The sequence below is a fragment of the Macaca nemestrina genome, chromosome 10, assembly GCF_043159975.1.
Source record: "Macaca nemestrina isolate mMacNem1 chromosome 10, mMacNem.hap1, whole genome shotgun sequence".
Taxonomy (NCBI): Eukaryota; Metazoa; Chordata; class Mammalia; order Primates; family Cercopithecidae; genus Macaca; species Macaca nemestrina.
The window spans coordinates 729,057-750,798 of NC_092134.1; the positions used below are offsets into that span (position 1 = coordinate 729,057).

General features: G+C 59.4%; 1 protein-coding gene across 1 annotated transcript in view; it reads left to right on the forward strand.

Annotated features, from left to right (window-relative positions):
- Window positions 1-2,230: 2,230 nt before the first annotated feature.
- The window catches only part of LOC105490556 (polypeptide N-acetylgalactosaminyltransferase 9), a 119,612-nt gene continuing 100,100 nt past the window's right edge, over window positions 2,231-21,742 (forward strand). Inside the window, exon 1 of the mRNA XM_011756317.2 lies at window positions 2,231-2,845. Within this exon, the coding sequence (XP_011754619.1) occupies window positions 2,608-2,845 (238 nt within the window). The 5' untranslated portion in view covers window positions 2,231-2,607. The remainder of the gene's footprint in view (window positions 2,846-21,742) is intronic.

The window sequence follows — 21,742 nt, forward strand, 5'->3', positions numbered from 1 at the left end:
TAACGTGGCTACTGTTGGTACTAACCAGGTGACAGGCATAGAAGACCGTGCCTGGTGAAACCTTTGCCCTGCGTGTGTGCCAGCTACCTGCATCATTATTCCAGCAGCTGTCCTCGTAACGTCGGGAAACATTTTACAAACTGCATTTTATAAACAGAAAAATACGGCATTTTAAGGAGGGACACGGGAATGGCTATTGATCAAAAACAGACCAGGGTTTATCACACTGGCTGCATCGTAATCACCTCCCGGATGATTAAAAACAGCCTCCCCAGCTCCGTCTCAGAACAGGTGATACATATCTACGGTAAACGCCCTGCAGACAGCTGCCTCCGTCCCAGTGCCCGGTCCTGCCTGGTTCTGGTCCTCTGCATTTCCTGAGATAAACGTCCTGAGGAAGAAAAGAATGGCTCAACAAAGAAAGGAGAAATGGGTGTTCATCTCACCCAGCCTCAGCGAAGGGGCAGAAAACCTCCAAGTTAGATGGGCTGTCATGCCTGACACCAAGAAATGGATATTTGAAGAATAGACTACTAAGCTCAGAGCCAGAACCCCCCAGCTCTCCCTACACACATGTGCACACACAGACACATGCACACACAGATATACATACAAACACAGACACATGCACACACAGACACATGCACACACAGATACACATACAAACACAGACACATGCACACACAGACACATGCACACACACACAGACACATGCACACACAGATATACATACAGACACATGAACACATGAACAGATATGAACAGAGACATGTACATATGTGAACATGCACAGACAACACACACATGAACATGCATAGACACTTATACACACACAGAAACATGTACACATGAACACACATAGGCATCCACACACACGAACATAAACACAGAGACACACATACCTGGAGAGAAACATGCACACGTGAACACACAAACATAGACATGCACACACACAGACACACAGAGACACTTGTACACAGATACACAGACACCTGCACACATGGACACACACATACACAGACACATGCACACAGATATACATACAAAGACACATGACGCATGAACAGAGATATGAACACACACACAGACACACATAGACACATATGCAGATACATACATGCACAGACACATGCACACACATGAGCACACACACAATACACACTGACACGCAGGCACATGCACACACAGATATACACACAGACACATGCACATGCATGTGTGCTGACAGACGGACGTGCACATATGCAGATACATGGGCACGCAGAGGCAAATGCATGCACGCTCATGTGCGCACACACACACACACACACACACACACAGAGCCAAGAGCTGTGAAGCCCCTTGTCCTACTCATCTCTGTGTGGAGAGCCAAGGACAGGTGCTTAATAAATGCTCCATCATTTATTCACTCATCCCACACACATTTACTGAGCACCACTCCGTGTCCGGTCTCTGGGAACACAGGGGTGAACCCTGCCTTTGGGTGAAACTCCTGTCTCTTGGGTGCTCACATTCTGCGACTGGAAGCTGGGCCCCTGTGCTGCGTGGCTTGGCTGACATCTCCCGTGGATTCCAGGTTCTCCTCCACAAAACGCCAGTGTGGGGCCAGATCAGAGCCTGGGCTGGGGGTGGGGGCCGCCGGGGTTTGCGGCCTCGCGTCTTACCTGCGAGCCTGGCTCAGGGACGGGGCCTTCTCCCCTGCTGGTGGCTTCGGGGTCCCCTGCTGCATCCCAAGCCCCACCCCCCACACCCGCCCCGGGACTCGGCTTCCCCAGTCCTCAGCCCTGGACGGGGCAGAGGGAGGGAGGCCGGGAGCTGGGCTTGGGGAGGGGTGGGCAGGAGACCACCAGAGCGGCCCTGCCCCGGGTCCTGCCCCGGCCGCCCCCTCCCCCATTCACGCCGGCGACACCGCCCTGGCCGGGCATTCCCGGGGGCCCCGCTGCCCTCGGGTGAAGCTTGGGGTCGATTCGGACCGCGCTGGCCATTGGGAGCCGCGGGCGTCTGGCGGGTCCTGGGGAGGGAGGGTCCGCGCCTGCCCCGCCCCCCGCGCCCGTGCCCTTGGCCCAGGCTCTGCGCGCTGCCCCCGGACCTGCTGTGCTGGGGTCCCCGGGGGCGCGGTGGGGGGCGGGGCGGGCGCGCGGGGCGGTCCCGGGGGGCGGCCTTGTGGGGCGGGGGAGGCGGGGCGGGGCGGTCCCGGGGCCGCGGATGCAGATGAGCTGAGCTGAGGCCGCGTCACTCTGCACCGGCGCGGTGGCTGCGGGGCGGGCAGGACAGGAGCCGGCACCGACACCGAGCGCCGCCCGCCCGCACCTCCCCGCCGCCCCCGGCGCCCCCGGCCCCCCTCGCCGCTCCCCGGGGCGGGGCCGCGCCCTCTGAGTGGGGGATGCCGGCCGCGCCCCGCGACCCCAGCCCCGGGCAGCCCCCTGCGCTCTGGGGGACCCCGGGCGGCAGTGGCCGGGCGCGCTGAGCTGGTGCTGAAGGGACAGCTCCCGGCCGAGCCCCGCAGCCCCGGGCGGCTCATGGTCCCCGAAGCCGAAGCCGAAGCCCAGGCCCGGGCGGGGATGCTGGGGATGCCCCGCGAGTGAGGCCCCCGCTGCAGCCGCGTTCATGGCGGTGGCCAGGAAGATCCGAACTTTGCTGACGGTGAACATCCTGGTGTTCGTGGGCATCGTCCTGTTCTCCGTGTACTGCCGCCTGCAGGGCCGCTCCCAGGAGCTCGTGCGCATCGTGAGCGGCGACCGCCGGGTGCGCAGCCGACACGCCAAGGTGGGCGCGCTGGGGGACCGCGAGGCCATCCTGCAGCGCCTGGACCACCTGGAGGAGGTGGTCTACAACCAGCTCAACGGTGAGCGGGGGCGCCAGGGGGCAGGGGAAGCCCTGCTGGGTACAGCGGCCACCCCGGGCGCGATGGGTCAGGCCGGACTCGGGTGGGCGCCCCTCTGCGCCCCTGTGGGAGGGAATATGCAGGAGAGAGGAAAGGGAAGGGCCGCGGAGGCCCCTCTAGCAGCAGGCAGCAACCTGGGTGCCCCCCCCCCCGCCCCACGGCACCCACCCCTCCAGGGGAGACTTGAGGAGTCCCCCTGCCCTCACAATGACTCCAAACTTACTCCCCAGGGGAACTTCTGCAGGGGTCTAGGAGCAGGCAGTGCCCCAGGTCCAGGAGTGTGGGGCGGGGGCTGGCTTGGAGCTCCAGGAGTGGGGGGCATCAGGTTTAGGCGGGGGCGTCAGGTTTAGGCTGCGGCGGATCCCTCCACTCTTGAAGGTGGGGCAAGAGGAGGGTGGGGACACCACCCCTGGGAGGCTGCTGGTGCCGTATCCTTTGCCCCTGAGGTTCGAAGGCACCAAATGCTTCAACCACTGTGCTGGGCAGCCCCTGTCCTGGGGGTGCCCAAGGCCTCGTTAGAAAGTTGTTATGGGAGAAGCATGAGGCTGAGACCTGAGACTCGTGGGAGGATGGAGTTGAGGATCAAGCAGGGCTTGGCAGGACTCATTACCCGGGGAGACGCAGGTTGTGGCACCTGGGAGCCCCAGAGTCTATGAAAGCATCCAGCTCCTGGTGGGTCTATTTCATCACGAGTGGACGTAGGTCAGCCCGAGTGGCAGCACCGGTGTCACCACAGGTCAGGGCCAGCGGCCACAGCTGCTGAGAGCAAGCACTTTTCCACTCGCTCTACCCTCCTGGAGCAGGACCGGAGGAGCAGCTGCCCCCAAGGCCGCGCTGCATCAGGGCACCAGGCAGGAGGAGAAAGTTTGCATGTGCCCACATCACTACCCGACGTGGCTTTCCGTTCCCTGTCGATGATTCAGGTTTCTGCATTGGCAGCCCCAGCAAACCTCCTCCAGAAAGCATCCGGAACAGGCTGGAGTGGGAGGTGACGGGAGCTGGGGTTACGCGGGCAGCGCGGGCCCCGGATGTGCCTGCTGTGTGGGGTTACGCGGGCAAGCACGGGCTCCGGATGTGCCTGCTGTGTGGGGTTACGCGGGCAGCGCGGGCTCCAGATGTGCCTGCTGTGTGGGGTTACGCGGGCAGCGCGGGCTCCGGACGTGCCTGCTGTGTGTGGGGGCGAAGACACGGGGGTGGTCGTTCGTTTCCTTCAGGAGCCGCACCCTCTCTCGAGGGCAAGCTGCAGACAGGCCGTGGGGTGGGAGGGAAAGTGAGTCCCCATGACGAGGGGTCGTCCCAGCTTTGTCTGGCTCAGAGCAGCCCGACTTCCCGAGCACCATCACCCACAGAATCCCTGAGTTTCCACAGAGCTGTGCTTGGTGAGCTCTGTGGCTTCTCTGATCTTTCTGACTCAGCTGGAGCCACGAGGGGAGAAAAGTAGTTCAAGCAGCCGCCTGGCCGCCCGGCAGTGCAATTCGTCTCCCGGAAGGCGGCGTGCCTGGCAATAGCACATGGCTCTATTGAAGTGTGCTTGCCACGGTGTTATGGTCTGTTTTATGGGGAGAGTCGGAGGATTACATAAAAACATTGGCAGCACGCTGAGGTTGTGTAACACCACGAGGGCAGCTCGGCCCTGTGATTCGTTTTCCCTGCCTCACCCTTCAAGGTGAGAATCGGCTGGGATTCTTGGTGGTGGAAAAAGCCAGGACCCATGATCTGCTTTGCTGACATTAGCGGGAGATCAGGAAGCATTCCAGGAAAGTGTGTCTCCCCCTGCCCCAGCCCGCCGCCCCCAGTACCTTCTCCCGTCCCCCGTCCTCTGGTCCTCTTTCCCCTCCCTTCTTCCTCTTCGCTTCCCTCCCCCTTCCTCCTTTCTTGCTTTTAAAATAGTTTCTCCTTCTTTTCCTTCATCCCAGCTTCCTCCCTTGTCAGCCTGCCTCTGAACTGCCCCCACCATCTGTCTGCTCTGTCTGCCGTCCACCTTTTGATGAGGCCGAGTTCCATCCTCCTCTATGATGAGGCTGTGCCGCGCTCCTCTCTGTGACCAGTGGGCCTGGCACAGTGTCTAACCCAAGAGTCAGTCAATCTTGGCCCCAGGAAATGGTGGGAGACACCAAATTACTCTCACCCCTGGTTGGGCCCTAAGGGGAGGGCAGTGCAGTAGAGGCTTGACGTTTGTCCCCACGAGGCCGTTCGAAACAGCATTACCCGCTCCGATGCTGGCACAGGCCGTCGGTGTTCAGGGTGTGGAAGGAGGCTCCCTGGAGGAGGCAGCCTGCTTCCATCACAGCCTGTTCCAGAATGTGACATCCCAGGATGCAAGACTGATTCCTGGGAGCTCCCACTCGATACTAATCTGTCTGAGTTTAGAAAGGAGAGGGGGAAATCCAAAACAAGATGGATTGATCACTTTTCCCTGCCTTGATTGCTTCCTGGAATTCCTCCGCTGGCTGGGAGGGGCCTGGTGGAAGGAAGTCCACGTCTTCCTCGGAGTGGAGGAGCAGGAGGGCCGTCGGGCTGCGGAGGGGCCTGGAATCTGAAGTTCTCCCCGAACCCTGCCTCCGCTGGTCCAGTGGCCTTTCTTTGGGATGTCCATTGACCTTGGCAAAGAAGTCCTAAGAAATATGTGCAGTTTCAAATTCATGAGGCCCCGGAGGGATGCTGGTTAAGGAAGTTCTGTGTGGTCACTCCTCTGTGTACGTTTGCTTCTAAATTCAGCGCTCAAGGCAAGGAAAAAATGTTTATACACAAAAACCGTCCTTCTGAATATTTTCAATTGCACATAAATGACAGCATCCATGGTTTTGTGCACGCAGCAGACACAGGAAGTCTCATAAACACTAAATTTCAGAGCCTCTAAACTCAAGGAAAAGAACGGGAGGAACGGTCTCTGTTCAGTTGTCTGGGTATTCAAACCCATCTGCCTTTAAGAAAATTTTCAAGCCCCTCGGGTTGGGAAGGGGAGAGGGAGACAAAGAGCCCCCACTTTCTCTAGGCGTTTGCAGGGCCCACCCTGTGTCCATGCGAGGCCTGGGCAGCGCTAAGTCACGCTGGGCTGTTTGTTGCTGTGGGCGTGGAGGGGGTGAAGGTCACCACCAGGGAGCAGGGCTGCCCACGTCGCGGCGGCTGGACTCACTCTGCTGGGAGAGGAGAATTGCCCCCGCCTGGCGCGGTTCCGGCCCTCCTGCCCCTCAGGAAGAAAGGCTCTGAACGGAGGATGGAGCCGGGGATGGCGATGGGAAGTTTTCCTTTTGTCGGTTGGTGGTGAGGGAGGTCGTTTCTAAAATTCAGAGCACACACGTGTGAATTCCATCTAACTGACCTGCCCCAGCCCAGGTCACAGGGCAGGCTCAGGTATGAGAGGTCTGGGCCTGAGCAGCAGGAAAGCTGGGAGACTGGGACAGGGTGGACCACAGGGCCCAGAGAGGTCCGGCGAGGTGGCATTGGTTTCAGAGGGATCTAGGCTTCTGTAGTTACTAAAAGTTTAAACTGAAAAAACAGAAGGCCCCACTGTGGCCAGGTGGTTGCTGGCCAGAGAAGGTTGGGGTGTGGCCCGCGCTCATTGCACACTTGTCCTGCCCACGCCCCCCTCTCCAGAAACACAGACTCAGGCTCCCTCCAGTCTCAGGAATTCCCACGTGCCTCATGCATCCCCCCATGACTGTGTGACACCTCGCTCGTGTCCACTGAGGGCGAGGCCGTGTCTGTCTGGTCCCGGCTCTGACGCCCAAGGCCTCTGACGGTACCACAAACACGGCGCTCCATGTATATCTGTCCAGTGAGCAAGCGAGGGGGTTTTTCTCCAAGCAATTCATTGTTTTGTTTAAATGAACTTAAGAGACACTTGTGTGTCTCCAGTGCACCCGTGAGTAGAAGGTGATTGAGTGTCATAGGAACAGCCTGGAGACTCCAGCAGGTGCCGCCCCACCGAGGCCTGCCCTGTGCCCGAGGGAAGACACCGCCCCACCGAGGCCCGCCCTGTCCTCAAGGGAAGAAGCTGCCCCACCAAGGCCTGCCCTGTGCCCAAGGGAGGCCTGAGCCAGGGCCACATGAGTACGATGCCAGAAGAACTCGGGAGAGCAAGGCCTGAAGAGGAGTGGCGTCTCATGGAGCTGTGCCCGTGCATGGCCCACAGCCATGTCTGCAAGCTGGGCCCACTGGGACGCAGCCCCTGCTTTGGGAAGCCCCAGAGTGTGTGCAGAGCAGCAGCCGAGGGGATGTTCCTGTGGGGCTGGTGGACTTGGGGAAGGGGTGGTCAGGTTGCCAAGGGGCGTATCTCCCCAGGCTGCCTTCGCCACAGTGGGGGCCCAGAACTCTAATTCAGACGCAAAACACTGCCAGGAGTCCCAGCACCATGAGTGACTACCAGTGAAGACCTGGCTGAACCAGAGTGTAGAGGCCGGGGAGGTGAGAAAGGGGAGGTGGGGGGAGAATGCCAGGCCACCCAACGCTTGCCTTGCACCCGGCTGCAGAGGGGCGGCAGGCTAGACGGGAGGGTGTCTCCCCGACAAGAGCAGGGGCGATGGCGTCTGCTTCAGCGGCAGGCAGACCACACGGCAGAGCGTGAACTTGGGGAGCCAGTCCAAAGACGCCGTGCCGTCAAAGTGACAGGCGGTCGGCCCACACTGCCCTTGTCCCGTCCACAGCCGCTGGTCCGGGGTCTCGGACGCGGCACGGGCACATCAGCTGCACGAGGACAGCGTCTCTGGCGTGCCCGGCACAAAGCACGTGCCCGTCAGTCCTGTGTGATGAGTGAAGGCCAGGCAGGAGCTCGCAGACAGTGCCATCGGAGCTGCGTGGGGTGGTGCAGAAGGCGCGGTCGGAGGCACACAGGGTCGGGTCCCAGCAGTGCCTGGCTGCCGCCCAGCGTGCATCTCAGCGTGTCCTGCGGCCCCCGCTCTGCCGGCTCCGGCACACCCTCCCTCGAGAGCTCTGGAGGGTGTCAGGTGTGGGTTTCTAAAAAGGGCTTTCCAAGCGTCTGCTCTGCGTAAGCATTTCCATTTTGGAAATGCTTTGAGAAATTCTCCTTGCGAGGAAATGCGGTTTCCAGCAGAAAGCTTTTCCTATTCACTCGTGAGTTTTATTTCCCAAATGACTCCTGCTGGTTCCAGGAGGCCTTTCCAGCTTGAGTTCATCGTCTCTACCCTCCCCTGAATTCCCTCCGTGTGTCACAACACCCCACGTTGCTGATCCAAACGGCCGGAGTGGCCGTGGCCGGGAAGACAGTTGCAGTGCCCTGAAGGCTTCAGGCGCGGCCCCAGCAGGTCTCGCTTCAAAATGGCAGCAGCATTGACGTGGTGACCGTTTTTCCGCCTGGATCATTAACCTCCAGGCCCCGGCGGAGTTTCACAGCTTCCCCATGATTGCGGATTTACTACAAAAAGTGAAAAAATAGTTACTAGGCACGGCCAGAGCCCCCGCTTTGACTCCGATGACGAGGCTGGTTCGTGGCTACAGGATGGGAATTGCCTCTCCTGTTTCCCGACGTCCGCTGGGCCTCCTGACACTCGGAGGAGTCTGGCATTTCCCGGCTGAGGAGATGAACACATTTTGGTTGTGCGTTCTCTTCCTCGCGTGCGTTCGCACACAGCCGTCCTCCCCACAGCTGCCCCCCGGATTTGTTGGGGATTTTGACCCCCTGTGACCATAGACGGGTCAGAGCCACTCAGCCTGCTCCCTTGACCCGGAGGCTGGGCTCTCTGCAGACCTGCACCTTTGAGTCCTGGGGGAGATGAGTTCCTAAACACTTGTCAGCCACTTCCCTTGGGGCGGAGCAGACCTGCGTGGGGCCTTCTGTCTGCAAACGCAGCAGCCCAAGCTTCTAGGAACGACCCAGGCAGGCGGTGATCCCCGCGTCGGCGTGTGCTGGGCTGAGTGTTTGCATTTACAATTCAGCTCAGCAACCTGCGTATTTCAGAGTCTTGGAACTATTTTCTGAAAGGACAGTTTATCCTTCATTGGCTGGAAACTTGACAAAAATAAGTCTGTAAATTTCCATGTCAGATATCCCATTGAGGACAAGCGGGCAGGACGGGATCCGTGTCTTCAGACCCGTGTGGTCAGTGGCCCGTTCTCTCTTGAACAAGCACAGATGCCTGTGAAGGGACAAGGAGGTGGAGAAGCCGGGAGGCGCTGGAGGAGGGGGCAAGGCTGACGCACGGCTCTCACGCCCTAGGAGATGCCCTGTGGCCTGGGCTTCCCTTACGGGATGGTGAGGAGAATGATGGCTGTCCCGCCACTCAGCGAGGAGACTGGTGTCAGCCTGTCTCACAGTCCGCCCTCTGGTTGCCAGTCACAGAAAGGAGAAACTCATATTCCAGTCATTGAAAAGGTGCCAAGGGTTGCATCATCTTGTAGCATGGAAGCGGCTCGGCCCTGGGCTCTGCACCCCGTCTCCTGGGCTCATGATGCCCTCCCAGAAGGCCGCCCAGGACTGCTTCCGCCTCCATCCTCGCAGAGCCTACAAACCCCGCTCCCATGCCTAGGGACGCCCATGGTGCTGCCTGAGTTCTGGAAGTAGGAGGGGACAAACTGTGAAGGGGTGACAGGAGCTGGGGTCGGGGAGACGCCCCCATTTCCTGTGCAGACACTCACCCCTCCCGGAGCCTTCCGTGGGACGACTGAGCCACGGACGGGGGTCCCGGGTCTTTGCTGTGCTCGAACTGGCATTTGTGGGCCCGGCCCCTTCAACCCGAAGGCCTGTGTCTGTGGGCAGCGGCACCACCTCGTGCGCCGCACGTCTGTTCCTTCCCGGCAAAGCCGTGAACACCTGCTGCGTTCGCGCACTGCGCTGAGGACCTGGGCCTGAGCAGAGATGTCCCCACCTCAGGGGCTGACATCCTAGGGAGGAAGACAGGGAGTGAGCGCGCTGCATCGTCCAGATGGTCTCAGACAGAGCCAAACCTATGAGGAGGCCCGAGTGATGTGGATGAATGGGTACCTGGGTGGGGGGGGATGGTTAAATGGGGCCCGCCCGGAAGCTCACGTCCACCTGGAACCTCGGAAAGTGGCTTATTTAGAAACAGGGTCTTTGCAGAGGTGATTAGTTAAGATGCCCTCAGCCAGGACTGGGGATTCGGTGGGCCCCAAATCCAATGACTGTGGTCCTTATAAGACGAGGAGAGACCATGGGGGGTTGGAGGGGAGGAGGCCCCGTGGGGGCAGAGGCGGGGACTGGAGTGGTGTGGCCACAGCTGGGGGCCCTGGCAGAGGCAGGATGTGTCTTACCCACGGCCTTCAGAGGGAGTGTGGCCCTGCGCACCTGACATCCGACTCCCGGCCTCCTGTGTGAGGAGACAGGTCTGTGAGGGGACAGCTGTGTGGGGTCCCGTGTGAGGTGACAGGTGTGTGGGGTGGAGCCTCCCTGTTTGGTGCCACTGCAGTGACCTGGAACACACACAGCTGGGTGGGGAGGGAGCCACTCTCCGAATTGTGAATGAGGAGAAGGAGCTGCCAGGAGAGAATCGGGGGGAAGTGCCGGGTGTCAGTGGCAGGTGCAGAGGCCCCAGTGGGCCCTGGGGTCAGGGTGGTCAGGGCGAAGTGAGTGAGGGAGATAATGAGGTACCAGGGCAGGCCTCGGTCTCCTGGACAGCCCATAGGCCTCGGAAGGAGGCTGGCTGCACTCCTAGGCTCCGGGCCGTGCCAGAAGGTTCTTGACGAGGGATGTGACGCTGTGGGTGCCCGTTTCCCGGGGGCACTGAGGTCCCATCTCTGGTGGTGCCTGTCTCCCGGCTGCTTGAAGCACATTTTCAGTTTCACTTGAATTTGCCAGGACCCAGATGAGACGGGCGACTCATCAGCAGACGGGAAACCAAGGTCTCCAGAGTGGCTGGTGTACCATGGCCTTGATTCCGGACCGACGGGGGCCTCGATCCCGCACTGATGGGGGACTCGATCCTGTACCGACAGGGCCTCGATCCCGCACCAACAGGGGCCTTGACAGGGGCCTCGATTCTGGACCGACGGGGGCCTCGATCCCGCACCGACAGGGCCTCGATCCCGCACTGACAGGGCCTCGATCCCGCACCGATGGGGGCCTCAGTCAGGGCTGACACAGGCCGGGCAGTTCTTCCTGGTGGGGCTGCCCCATGGTGGGTCATGGACGTTGAGCAGCATTTGGCTCCACCCACTGCCAGGCACCCTCCTCCCCACTGGGACGCCAGGAGGCCCCTGGAGCAAGAGCCCACCCTGGGCACCTGCCTCGCTGACTATGGCGTCGACTGCCTGGGTTCAAACCCAGCTCTTCCCTCCTCAGCTGCACGACTGTGGGCCGGTCACACGCCCCCTGCACCTCAGTTTCCCTGTCTGTAAAAGGGGGGTGCCCGGAGCAACAGCCTTGGGGGGCCCTGTGGGCACTGAAGGAGGCACCCAGCACAGCAGAAGGACCGCCCGCTGGCACCGCCCACCTCCCCTCTGCCTCTGAGATGAGGTGGGCTGCTGCTTCTCCACCCCGAGCGTGCCTGGTGGGGGCGGAGGCCTTGAGCTGGCCCAGGGACATGGAGTTGGAGAGAATCAGATCACGCTGCGGGAGCTTCCCTCCACCCTCCTCCACCCTTTCCCACGGCACCAGGACCTGCCTCTTGGCCTCTGACCTGGACAACCTCTCTCTTCGTAGGAGAGGGGCCTTTCCCGGGCACACGGGCCTTCTAACAGGCACGCCTGGCCAGACTCTCAATGCAACATCCTGTTTCCATTCTGTTTACTGATATTTACTAGTAAAACGATACATGTTTTCTATTTTTGGTGCCAACCCATCACTTATTTAAGAAACGAATTAATTGAACTTAAAAGATGGGTCGATTTAAAAGAAACTGTTAAGTAATATGAACTCAAGCTTCTGCAGAGACGACAGATTCCCCAGGAATCCGGAAAGATCTGAGGTGGGGGCGTCTGCGCCACGTGGCCCTCGAGGGCTCTGGGCCGTGTCTGCTGCACCAGTGTGCTCGAGGTTGAATCGGAACCCAGGAAGCGAGCTCCCAGCTCTGCGGGCTGCACTCTCCCCGGGGCGTTCTGTGCCTCTCAGCCTGAGTTTAAACAACAGCAACAAATAAAAACAAAACAAGCGCGTGTGGATGTGCTGCGGGGAGGCTCCTGGGCTTGGCGGCCGGCCCTGGCACGTTGTACCCACGCGGACTTGGGGACGTCGCTGCAGGAGCTGTTTCTGCGGGAGCAGCTTGAGGCTCGCCAGCTCTGTTAGCAGCTGAGATCTTTGATTTTCAGCTACAGAAAACTCAAGTCTAACAGAGTGAACGCTAACGGGACCCAGCGGCCCAGTGGTTCTGGTGGAGGGTGAGGCATGACCCAGTGGCGGGGGCTGCTTGCTGCCCCTTTTCCTTAGGAGCGCCTGCCTCGTATCCCTGCCTGCATGGTGGGGTCCCTGCCCTCCGGACCTCAGGACGCTGAGAGTGGAGAAGACACGGGCTCCACAGGAAATCCGGCTGCCCTTAGAAGGACGCGGGAGGCTGGGCTCCCAGGCCTGAGGAATGCCTTCTGCCTATGTGGGGCTGCGGGAGGAGCACCTGAGGGACCCGAGGTGACCTGTGGACGTGTGTGGTGCCGGGCACAGCTGTGTGCGTGGCGGAGTGGGGTGTTGACCTGCACCAGACGGAAAGGCTTGATGAAAAGCAAACTCGGCTGGTGCGTGGGTCAGGGCTCTCCCGAGGAACCGAGCCAGTGGAGAGAGAGAGACCTGAGAGGAGATGCAGAGCGAGGATTGGCCCCGCGACTATGCAGGCCAGGAGGCCCCACCATCTGCCGTCTGCACGCTGCAGGCCAGGGAAGCCGGGTGGGGTCCTTTGGCCTGAGTGCAGAGACCTGAAAGCCGGGGTCACGCTGGGGAGAATGGCACAACTTCTACCCCAAAGGCCGGAGACCTGGCAGCTCCGTCCGACGTCCACAGGCAGGAGCAGAGGGAGGTCTCAGCTCACGCAGGACATGAAGCTGCCGTCCTCTGCCTTTCTGTTCCAGCCGGGCCTCCGAGGAGGGGCTGCTCCCTGTCCGCACCGGGGAGGACAGACCTTTCTTCCTCAGCCCCTGATTCAGACTCGACTCTCGCACAGACGCACCTGGAAGCAATACTTCCAGCCACCTGGGCATCCAAGGCCCTCTCGGCGGACGCAGAATTCGCCATCACAGCACTTCAACCACGGGGAGTGTCCCTCCCGTGCAGGCACGCACGCACGCTGCAGGCTTGGTGGCTCGGTGGCGGCCACGGACACCCAGGTCTGTCTCTGCTCCTCCCTCCCAGAGAGCCGCCGCCGGCGTCCAGAGGACCTGTGCAGCCACCAGGTGTGCATGAGCAGGGCCCTGAGAGGCGGGAGGCCCCGCAGGGACGTTTGGGGACACGCAAGCTTCCTGCCTCTCTGTTAGGACTGTGTCGTCTCTGAGCACCTAGCCAGCCACTGGCAGAGGGCGGGAGGAGTGCCCTGTGGGACTGGCCTGGTCATAACTGGCCCCAGGCGTCGGCACCGCCCACATGCCAGGATGCAGGCCCAGCTGGGAGGTCAGTCAGGGTGCACATCCCAGAATCCACCAGGAGGTTTAGGGCGGCCCCGAACCTGCAAGTCACCAGCTCTGCATGATCCTACAGCTGCAGCTGCGACACTGTGCCGGGATTCAAGCGTGGATGCCACCTGTGAGGCCCTGAGGCCCTGTGCTGATGGGATGGCAGATTCGTGTCCCTGGTGGCCTGAGGCCCCTGCATTGGAGGCTGGACCGAAAGCTGGGGCACGAAGGGCAGGTGCTCTTCGAGCCCCACCTCTGGCCCTGAGGAGAGGCGGCCATGTGGGTTCCCCGAGCACCCACCTTGTCTCTTGTTCTGGGTCAGGCCTGCCCAGAACCCGCCCAGCCCCATGAGCCATCCAGCACTCTTGGTCAGCATCCTGCCACCCACGCTTGCCTGGCCAGAGGGGCTGTGCTCAGGTCCTTGGCTGTCCGCATTTTATTTTTATTTTTTAAACTTTTTTGAGGCAGGGTTTCACCTCCACCACCTAGGGTCAAGCAATTCTCCTGCCTCAGCATCCCAAGTAGCTGGGATTACAGGCACACACCACCACACCCAGCTAATTTTTTATTTTTTGATAGAGACGGGGTTTCACCATGTTGCCCAGGCTGGTTTTGAACTCCTGAACTCAAGTGATCCACCCGCCTCAGCCTCCCAAAGTGCAGGGATTACAGGCGTGAGCCAACGTGCCCATCGGTGTTTTATTTTAAGTAAATAAGCCAAGTGCAATTGCTCTTTGAAACACCATCCTGGACCCTGGTGGAACGCCAGAGAAATAGTGAGATCTAGAGGTGCCAGGTCGACCATGGATCTTCCCGTGGCTCCCAGCAGCCCCCGTGCAGCCCCACCGACACCCCTCCTGCTTCTTTCCCTGCCCTGGTTGGGAGGGACAAGGCTGGGCCCCGGGGCTGGAGGGGCCCGAAGGTGGGGCCAGCTGGGGAGGGCTGAGCGCAGCCTCTACTGGGCGAGGGGGAGCTGGCCACTGCGTTTTTGAGCTTTTAGGAAGATTTTTAAAAACAAAATCTCAACACAGGCTTACCAAAATTATGATGTATTTACATGTTCATGGATAACAAATTAATGCTTTTAACAGGCTCACTGGAGTGTGATCCAATTGTGCTGTTCACAGATGATCCTGGAATTCATAAAACCCGCAGGTCTCCGCAGTGAGGTGGCCCACGATGATCCTGGAATTAATAAAAACCACAGGTGGCTGGGCTCAGTGGCTCAAGCCTGTAATCCCAGCACTTTGGGAGGCTGAGATGGGTGGATCACGAGGTCAGGAGATGGAGACCATTCTGGCTAACCTGGTGAAACTCCGTCTCTACTAAAAAATACCAAAAAAAAAAAAAAAAAAACCCAAAAAAAACTAGCCAGGCGAGGTGGCGGTGCCTGTAGTCCCAGCTACTCGGGAAGCTGAGGCAGGGGAATGGCGTAAACCCGGGAGGCGGAGCTTGCAGTGAGCTGAGATCCGGCCACTGCACTCCAACCTGGGCGACATAGCGAGACTCCGTCTCAAAAAAAATAAAAACCACAGGTCTCCACGGTGAGGTGGCCCTGGAGAGGAGCTGACCCCACGCTAGGGAGCCAGTGTGGACGGAAGAGTGGCAAGTCCAAGTCCTGGGTCTGGGCACCCACTGTGAGGACATGAGTGGAAGGAGCAGGAGAGAGAGTATGGCCTGGGGGTGGTGGGAGCGGCACAAGGGTCCTGTCTCCTAAGTTGGGTAAGCTGACCCTGCCAGCTGCTTCTGTGGGGTGTGGGATGGGGGCTGTGCTCCACGGGGTGTGGGATTCAGGCTGTGCTCCGTGGGGTGTGGGATGAGACCGTGCTCTGTGGGGTGTAGGATGTGGCCATGCTCTGTGGGGTATAGGATGAGGCTGTGCTCTGTGGGGTGTGGGATGAGGCCGTGCTCTGTGGGGTGTAGGATGAGGCCGTGCTCTGTGGGGTGTAGGATGAGGCTGTGCTCTGTGGGGTGTAGGATGTGGCTGTGCTCTGTGGGGTGTAGGATGTGGCCGTGCTCTGTGGGGTGTAGGATGAGGCTGTGCTCTGTGGGGTGTGGGATGGGGGCTGTGTTCTGTGGGGTGTGGGATGGGGGCTGTGTTCTGTGGGGTGTGGGATGGGGGCTGTGTTCTGTGGGGTGTAGGATGAGGCTGTGCTCTGTGGGGTATAGGATGTGGCTGTGCTCTGTGGGGTGTAGGATGAGGCCGTGCTCCGTGGGGTGTGGGATGAGGCTGTGCTCTGTGGGGTATAGGATGTGGCCATGCTCTGTGGGGTGTAGGATGTGGCCGTGCTCTGTGGGGTGTGGGATGGGGGCTGTGTTCTGTGGGGTGTGGGATGTGGCCGTGCTCTGTGGGGTGTAGGATGTGGCCGTGCTCTGTGGGGTGTGGGATGAGGCCGTGCTCTGTGGGGTGTGGGATGAGGCTGTGCTCTGTGGGGTGTAGGATGAGGCCATGCTCTGTGGGGTGTAGGGAGCAGGCTGTGCTCTGTGGGGTATAGGATGAGGACGTGCTCTGTGGGGTGTGGGATGAGACCGTGCTCTGCGGGGTGTGAGATGAGGCCGTGTTCTGTGGGGTGTAGGATGTGGCCGTGCTCTGTGGGGTGTGGGATGAGGCCGTGTTCTGTGGGGTGTAGGATGTGGCCGTGCTCTGTGGGGTGTGGGATGGGGGCAGAGGGAGTGGGCTGGGGTGGGCGTTCCTGTCGGATGTGAAAGGGTGGCCGAGGGACCACACAGAGCATGGGGGGATTTGCTGAAGTGGCGGAAAGAGAGCAGGGACACGGCCGGGCAGGAAGAGGGACGAGGCCCCGGGAGGTCCCAGCAGCACCTCGATGGCCGTTCCCTGCACACAGGCGGAAGCGCGAGTGCTCCTGGATTCTCCGTTTCCCAGGGAGGAAGGAAGCAAGGTCACCTGAGGTTGAGAACTGCAAATTCCTTTTCTTTCTTTTTCCTTTTTTAGTGAAGCTGTAGCACTAAATAGATTTTTAAAGGAAGTATATGCTCAGTTATAGGGAATCTGTTTCCTCCCAGAATAGGGGCGTAAAAATGCGTCGTGAAATGGGGACGTGGGGTCAGGCTGGGGAAGAACCCGCAGGCTGTGTGGTGGAGAATCACGGCCGTGTCTGCCGGGCAGGGAGCCCCCTTTGATCCAGCTCCACGCCTCTGCTGGAGAGCTGACCCTGGACGGGGTGCTGGGGCCTGTAGCGTTGCCTCCCAGCCCGCTGGCCGGCTCCGGCCTCTGCCTGCCTCTTCGAGTGAGAGAGGAGGTGAAAGGCTGATGAGGAAACGATGGAACCCAAGACCTGCAGGTGGAGGTGGGGGGCGGGCCGTTTCAGGGGCTGCCTGCCCGCCGTGCCCTCTCCAGGACCCCGCGTCCCCACCGTCCTCCACTCTCCAACATTCTGGAGACTTCTCAGGGCCAGACACCATCCCCTTTCTCAGGCTCCAAGTCCCCGTTAACGTTTCGGTTTATTGCAGCCCCAACGTAGAGGGGTCTTCCCCTGAGGCCGTGTCACTCACACCCGTGTGACGCGGTGGGGAGTGTGAGTGTGCGGCTCAGCCCTCTGCTGCGTGTGGGAGGCCGTCTCTGGGCCTTGTGTTCCTGCACGGACACCAGGGCTGGGTGTGGATGCACAGCCTGGTAGCGGCAGAGCTGGGACCCAAACCGGCGGCCTCCACAGAGACTGGCCCAGAAGCCGTGACCTTCTCAGGTCAGCGGGCACCGCGCGACCTCGCCCACGGCCCACGGCAGAAAGGGGCTGTTTTTACTTTCAACAGAATAGTTCAGTCGCATCAGCTCCGTGTGTAGCCCCCGTGTGAAATCCAGCAAGCACGGATTTTACTTCTAAGTCAGAACAGAACAGACAGGGTCTGAATTCTTCAAGGGGCTATTTTCACACTATTTTGAGAAAATTGTGGAAAATGCCTGTTAATATTCTGAGGCTCGAGCACTTTGCGGTGGACACAGGGGAGGCCACCATGATTATCTTAGTTGCTCGGTGCAGAGCCTTGTGGTTAAAACGTGGCTGGAGCGCTGGGCTGCCTGGACTCAGAGCCCGGCCCCACCACCTCCCCCTGTGCCACCTCTGTCAGGCCGCCCAGCATCCCACTCCTCAGCTTCCTCGTCTGTAAAATGGGGTGAGAACAGCATTCACTTCTGTCGTGAGGACGCCGGACGGGAGGAGCTCTGGGAGCAGCGCCTGGCACCAGGTCGCGCTTAATAACGATGGAGCTGCTTCGGCAAAGGCCACTGTGGTTTCTCTTTTCCGCCATCCGAGGTCCACCCGACCTTCCAGCCTGACTCCACCCCACGGAAGCTAGTTCCACTCCGCCCGAGACGCACAAACTCCCGGCTTCCACGGGAAACTGGAGGGGGCACTGGGGAGAGGGTTTGATCCGATTCATGCTTCATTCACCAGATGACTGCCCTACCGTGCAGGGCCCAGCAGGGTGTGCCCCGTGCCCCGAGCAGGTGCCCCCTGGGAGTTCACAGTCATGCAGGGGCGGGGGGCAGCCTGCACTGTCTGCTCTCTAAGGCACAGGAGAGGGGTTGCTTTGAAGGGGAAGGTCAGGACAGCTTCATGGCCGAGGAATCTGAGCTGCACATTCGGAGCTGGATGGATCTGAGTCCTAATCATCCAACTGGATGGGCAGGCAGATGGTGGATGATGAGTGGGCGGATGGGTAGGTGGGTATAAGAATGGATGGGTGGATGTGTGGATGGAGGAGTTGGGGGGTGAATGGATGGATGGGTGGATGTATGTATGTATGGGTGGGTGGGTGGATGGATTTGTGGGTGAATGGGTGGATGGATGAATGGATGAGGAGGCAGGTGGATGGATGAGTGGGTGGATGGGTAGGTGGGTGAATGGATGGGTGGGTGGATGTGTGGATGGATGGGTGGGTGGATGGATGGGCGGGTGGATGAGTGGAGGATGAATAAATATAGTAGGAGACTCTATAGAGTGAGGACAGCCAAGCATTGAGAAAGGGAAGACAGTATCTGGAATGCTGGACCAGGAGGGACGGTGCCTGGAGCGCTGGACCAGGAGGGACGGTGCCTGGAGCGCTGGACCAGGAGGGACAGTGTCTGGAGTGCTGGACTAGGAGAGAAGACCAGGAAGGCAGGTTGGGTCCCAGTGCATTCATGTGTTGTTGAGCAGCCCAGACTGACACAAGCGTTGGACTGACAACCTCATCTTTGACCTGGGCCCCGGCAGAAGGGGATCAACCTTGGGGGCAGACATGGAGCCTCTGCTGCCCCCTGACAACAGGGGTTCAGGGCAGGCTCCCCTTCAAGTGGCTGAGGGAAAGCCAGATGCCCTGGACTCCACTGAGGGCTTCACCAGGGGCAGGGCCAGTTTCCCCTCCCGTCCTCCGTGTGTGGGTTCCTGAGGTCTCCTCCTGTCTGTGACCCTCAAGGCGGGGCTGTGTCCAAAGGACAGGCATTTCCAGGAGATTCCAGAGTCAGGGTTTGAGCAGAGAGCTGACCCAGGCGTGTGCACCATCAAAGGACAGCATGGGTGCGGGGAGGGGTGGGGGCCCATCCACTCTGCTCCTCTCTGCAGCTTCTCTCAGAGGTGGCCACCAAGGTGATGGTGCACCCAAGTGTCCCTCATCCTTGCTCCAGCCGCCCTTAAACCCAAACCTGGGTCAGGTTGGCATTTATTGCTGCATGGAGCAGCCGTGGGATGTTCCGGAGCCCTGCATGCTTTCCAAAGGGAAGCAGAGGGCCAGGAAATCCTTCCCGCCAGATACTTCCAGTCATTCCCCATCTCCCTTGCTTTGGCCCCATAAATATTCATATTCGTTGAACACAAGTATTATGTATGAAGATTTATCAAACACCATATTAGTCTCAGTGAGAATATATTTTACAGGTATTGCCATGTCCTGCAAAATATTCACGACTTCATGGTTTCAGAAGGGCAGTCAGTCTTTTCACTATTGACAGTATGTTACTAGTTTGGGTCCCCAGGGAATCTCAAAAGACTGGTCTGTAATGAAATTAGCTGTTGTATTTGGAGAGAGTGGATAAAATCGAAGCTGGGAGAGAGAGAGAGACATTATCTACAAAAGCAAACCAGGGTCTCTCCTTTTTATCATCACTTTGTAATCATCAAAATTAATAGCCAGGCACATTAAATCGGTTTACATTTTTATAGTGGAGATAAAGAGAGGGACAAGGGAGCTGGTGGGACGCTTTGCCTGCTGCAGCTTCCACACTCCCCTCTGCCCTCCACACTCCCTGAAGTGGACAGCCAAGATTGCACACACGTGAAGGACACGGGGCCTGGAGTGCTGGGAGGTGATGGTGCTGCTGGTTCCCCCACTGCAAACAGGGTAGAGTCCTGCTTGCTGGACAAAGGTCATGGTGGCGGCTGCTGGTGTCCCGGAATCTGAGGGTGGAGGGAGGGCCCACTGTCCCACGGCAGCTGCCCTGGTCTGGAGTCCACCTCTGTTCTTTCTGCTGGCACTTGCTCACGGTGTTTCTTTTCCTTGTGTGCCTTGTTACGTTTGACTGTAGGCTGGTCGTTGTCGTTGAACATTGATTTGCAGGCATAACCCAAGGCCTAGGCTGGAAGCTCTCCTCTCTGGAGAGGGTTCTGTTTGCTCCTCCAGGCTCCTGGAGGCTGCCCGTGCTGTCCCTGCCCGTGCTGTCCCTGCCCGTGCTGCTCCTCCATCAAGTTCAGGTCTTGATGGTTGCTTGGACCACGCCGAGGCTGCACGTCCTGAAGTCGAGTCCCCCAGTGCTTCACCCTCACCGCTGTTTATGGAGGGAGAGTTTTCTATTTGGCACCTCTGGTTTCTTCCCCCTTTCTCCCTCTTTGAAATGTCAAAGTCACAATATTCAGAACACCCCCTTAGGAAAAAAGCAAATTGCAGGCCCGCTCATTTCTCTGATTCCCGTTTTCCCTTCACTTTTGGCCTAGCAACTTCTTGCCATCTTGTCAGGTATTTATTGCTTTTTAGAAGTTGATGTTGTTGTTTAAATCCAGCATTCTTAGTGCTTTTCAGCGGGAGGCAGGTGGGTCTGGCTCGAAGAGGCCACAGTTCCGGGAAACTTCAGCTGGGGCCGAGTCCCTGTCTTGGGCTGCCAGCGCCGTGGGCCCAGGGAGAGCGGGTGCCCTGAAGGATGGGTGTGGACAGGCGGAGGCTCCAAAACAGGACAGCCGGGTTTGGGCTGTTTGGGGATCACCTCCCTCGGGCCACAGCCATGCCCAGTTTCTCTCTGCGTGGGAGCACAGCGTGGCTCCCACGTGGCTCCCACCTTCCTAGCAGTGCCCTCCCTCTGCCGCTTCCTCCCCGATTATCTTGTGCCCGGCCACCTCTCAGTTTGTGCTGTTTCCTCTCTCGGAATATTGGCTTCAGTCGCTGTGACAGATGGAAATCCGTGACTCAAAGAGAAGCCGGGAGCTTGAAAGCCCACTTCCTTCCAAGCTGAAAAATCACAGCCGCCCACATATCCCAGGTATCATGTGCTGGGAGAGCAGGCAGCCAAGTGTGAAATGACTCTTCGGGGGCAGGGACCAGAGGAAGCTGGCAGGGATGCCTGCCTTTCTGAGCGCTCTCAGCCCCCAGGAGACGGCCAGCACCATCCTTCTGGGTGGGGCTGTTGGGTGGGAGGCAGCCTGACCTCATGTCGGTGCCCTCTCGCTCCTGGCACTTGGCCCTGGCTCCTCTGGGTGAGGGAACTCGGAGCCTCTGACCGTCCCGGCCTTTGCGTGCCTCAGTTCCTTTACTTCTGCGTGTTACAGACCCCGACTGAAATGCAGAACCGCGGTGTGGCTGGGGAAACCTGGAGGGCTGGTGGGACCCTCACAAGCCCAGCCCTACGTGAATCCCAGCTCCTCCCTTTCTGCTGGAGGCATTCGGCCTCAGGGTCACACACTGGCTGCTCCAGCCCTGAGCATTGAGTCCTGGTTCCAGGCACAAAAAACAGTACAGGGCTGTGGATAAAAGGTGAAAACGTCAGATGCCAGCAGTCTGCTGTTTCAGACGTATTTCTCAGGCATTCCACCCAGCAAATTCCACTTGAATCTTACGGACTAGGTGTTAGTCGGGCGCCACCTCCGCTGCGAGTCACCCGGGGAGGCCGGGGTCTCATCTGTGCCCGCTGCCGTCGAGCGAACTATCGTTCTGCTGCTGAGGGACTGGGGATGGGGGGCGGCCCGGGCGTCTGCTGGGCCCTTTCCCTCTAACTGCCCTCCTCGCGTGGTCTGTTTCTCTGCCCTCTGTGGGACTCCTGGTGCTGCTGTAACACTGACCACAGACTGGGCGGGTGCACACAACGGAGACTTACTCTGTCTCTGTTCTGGAGGCCGGAAGTCCAAAGTCACGGTGCCGGCAGGGCCAGCTCCC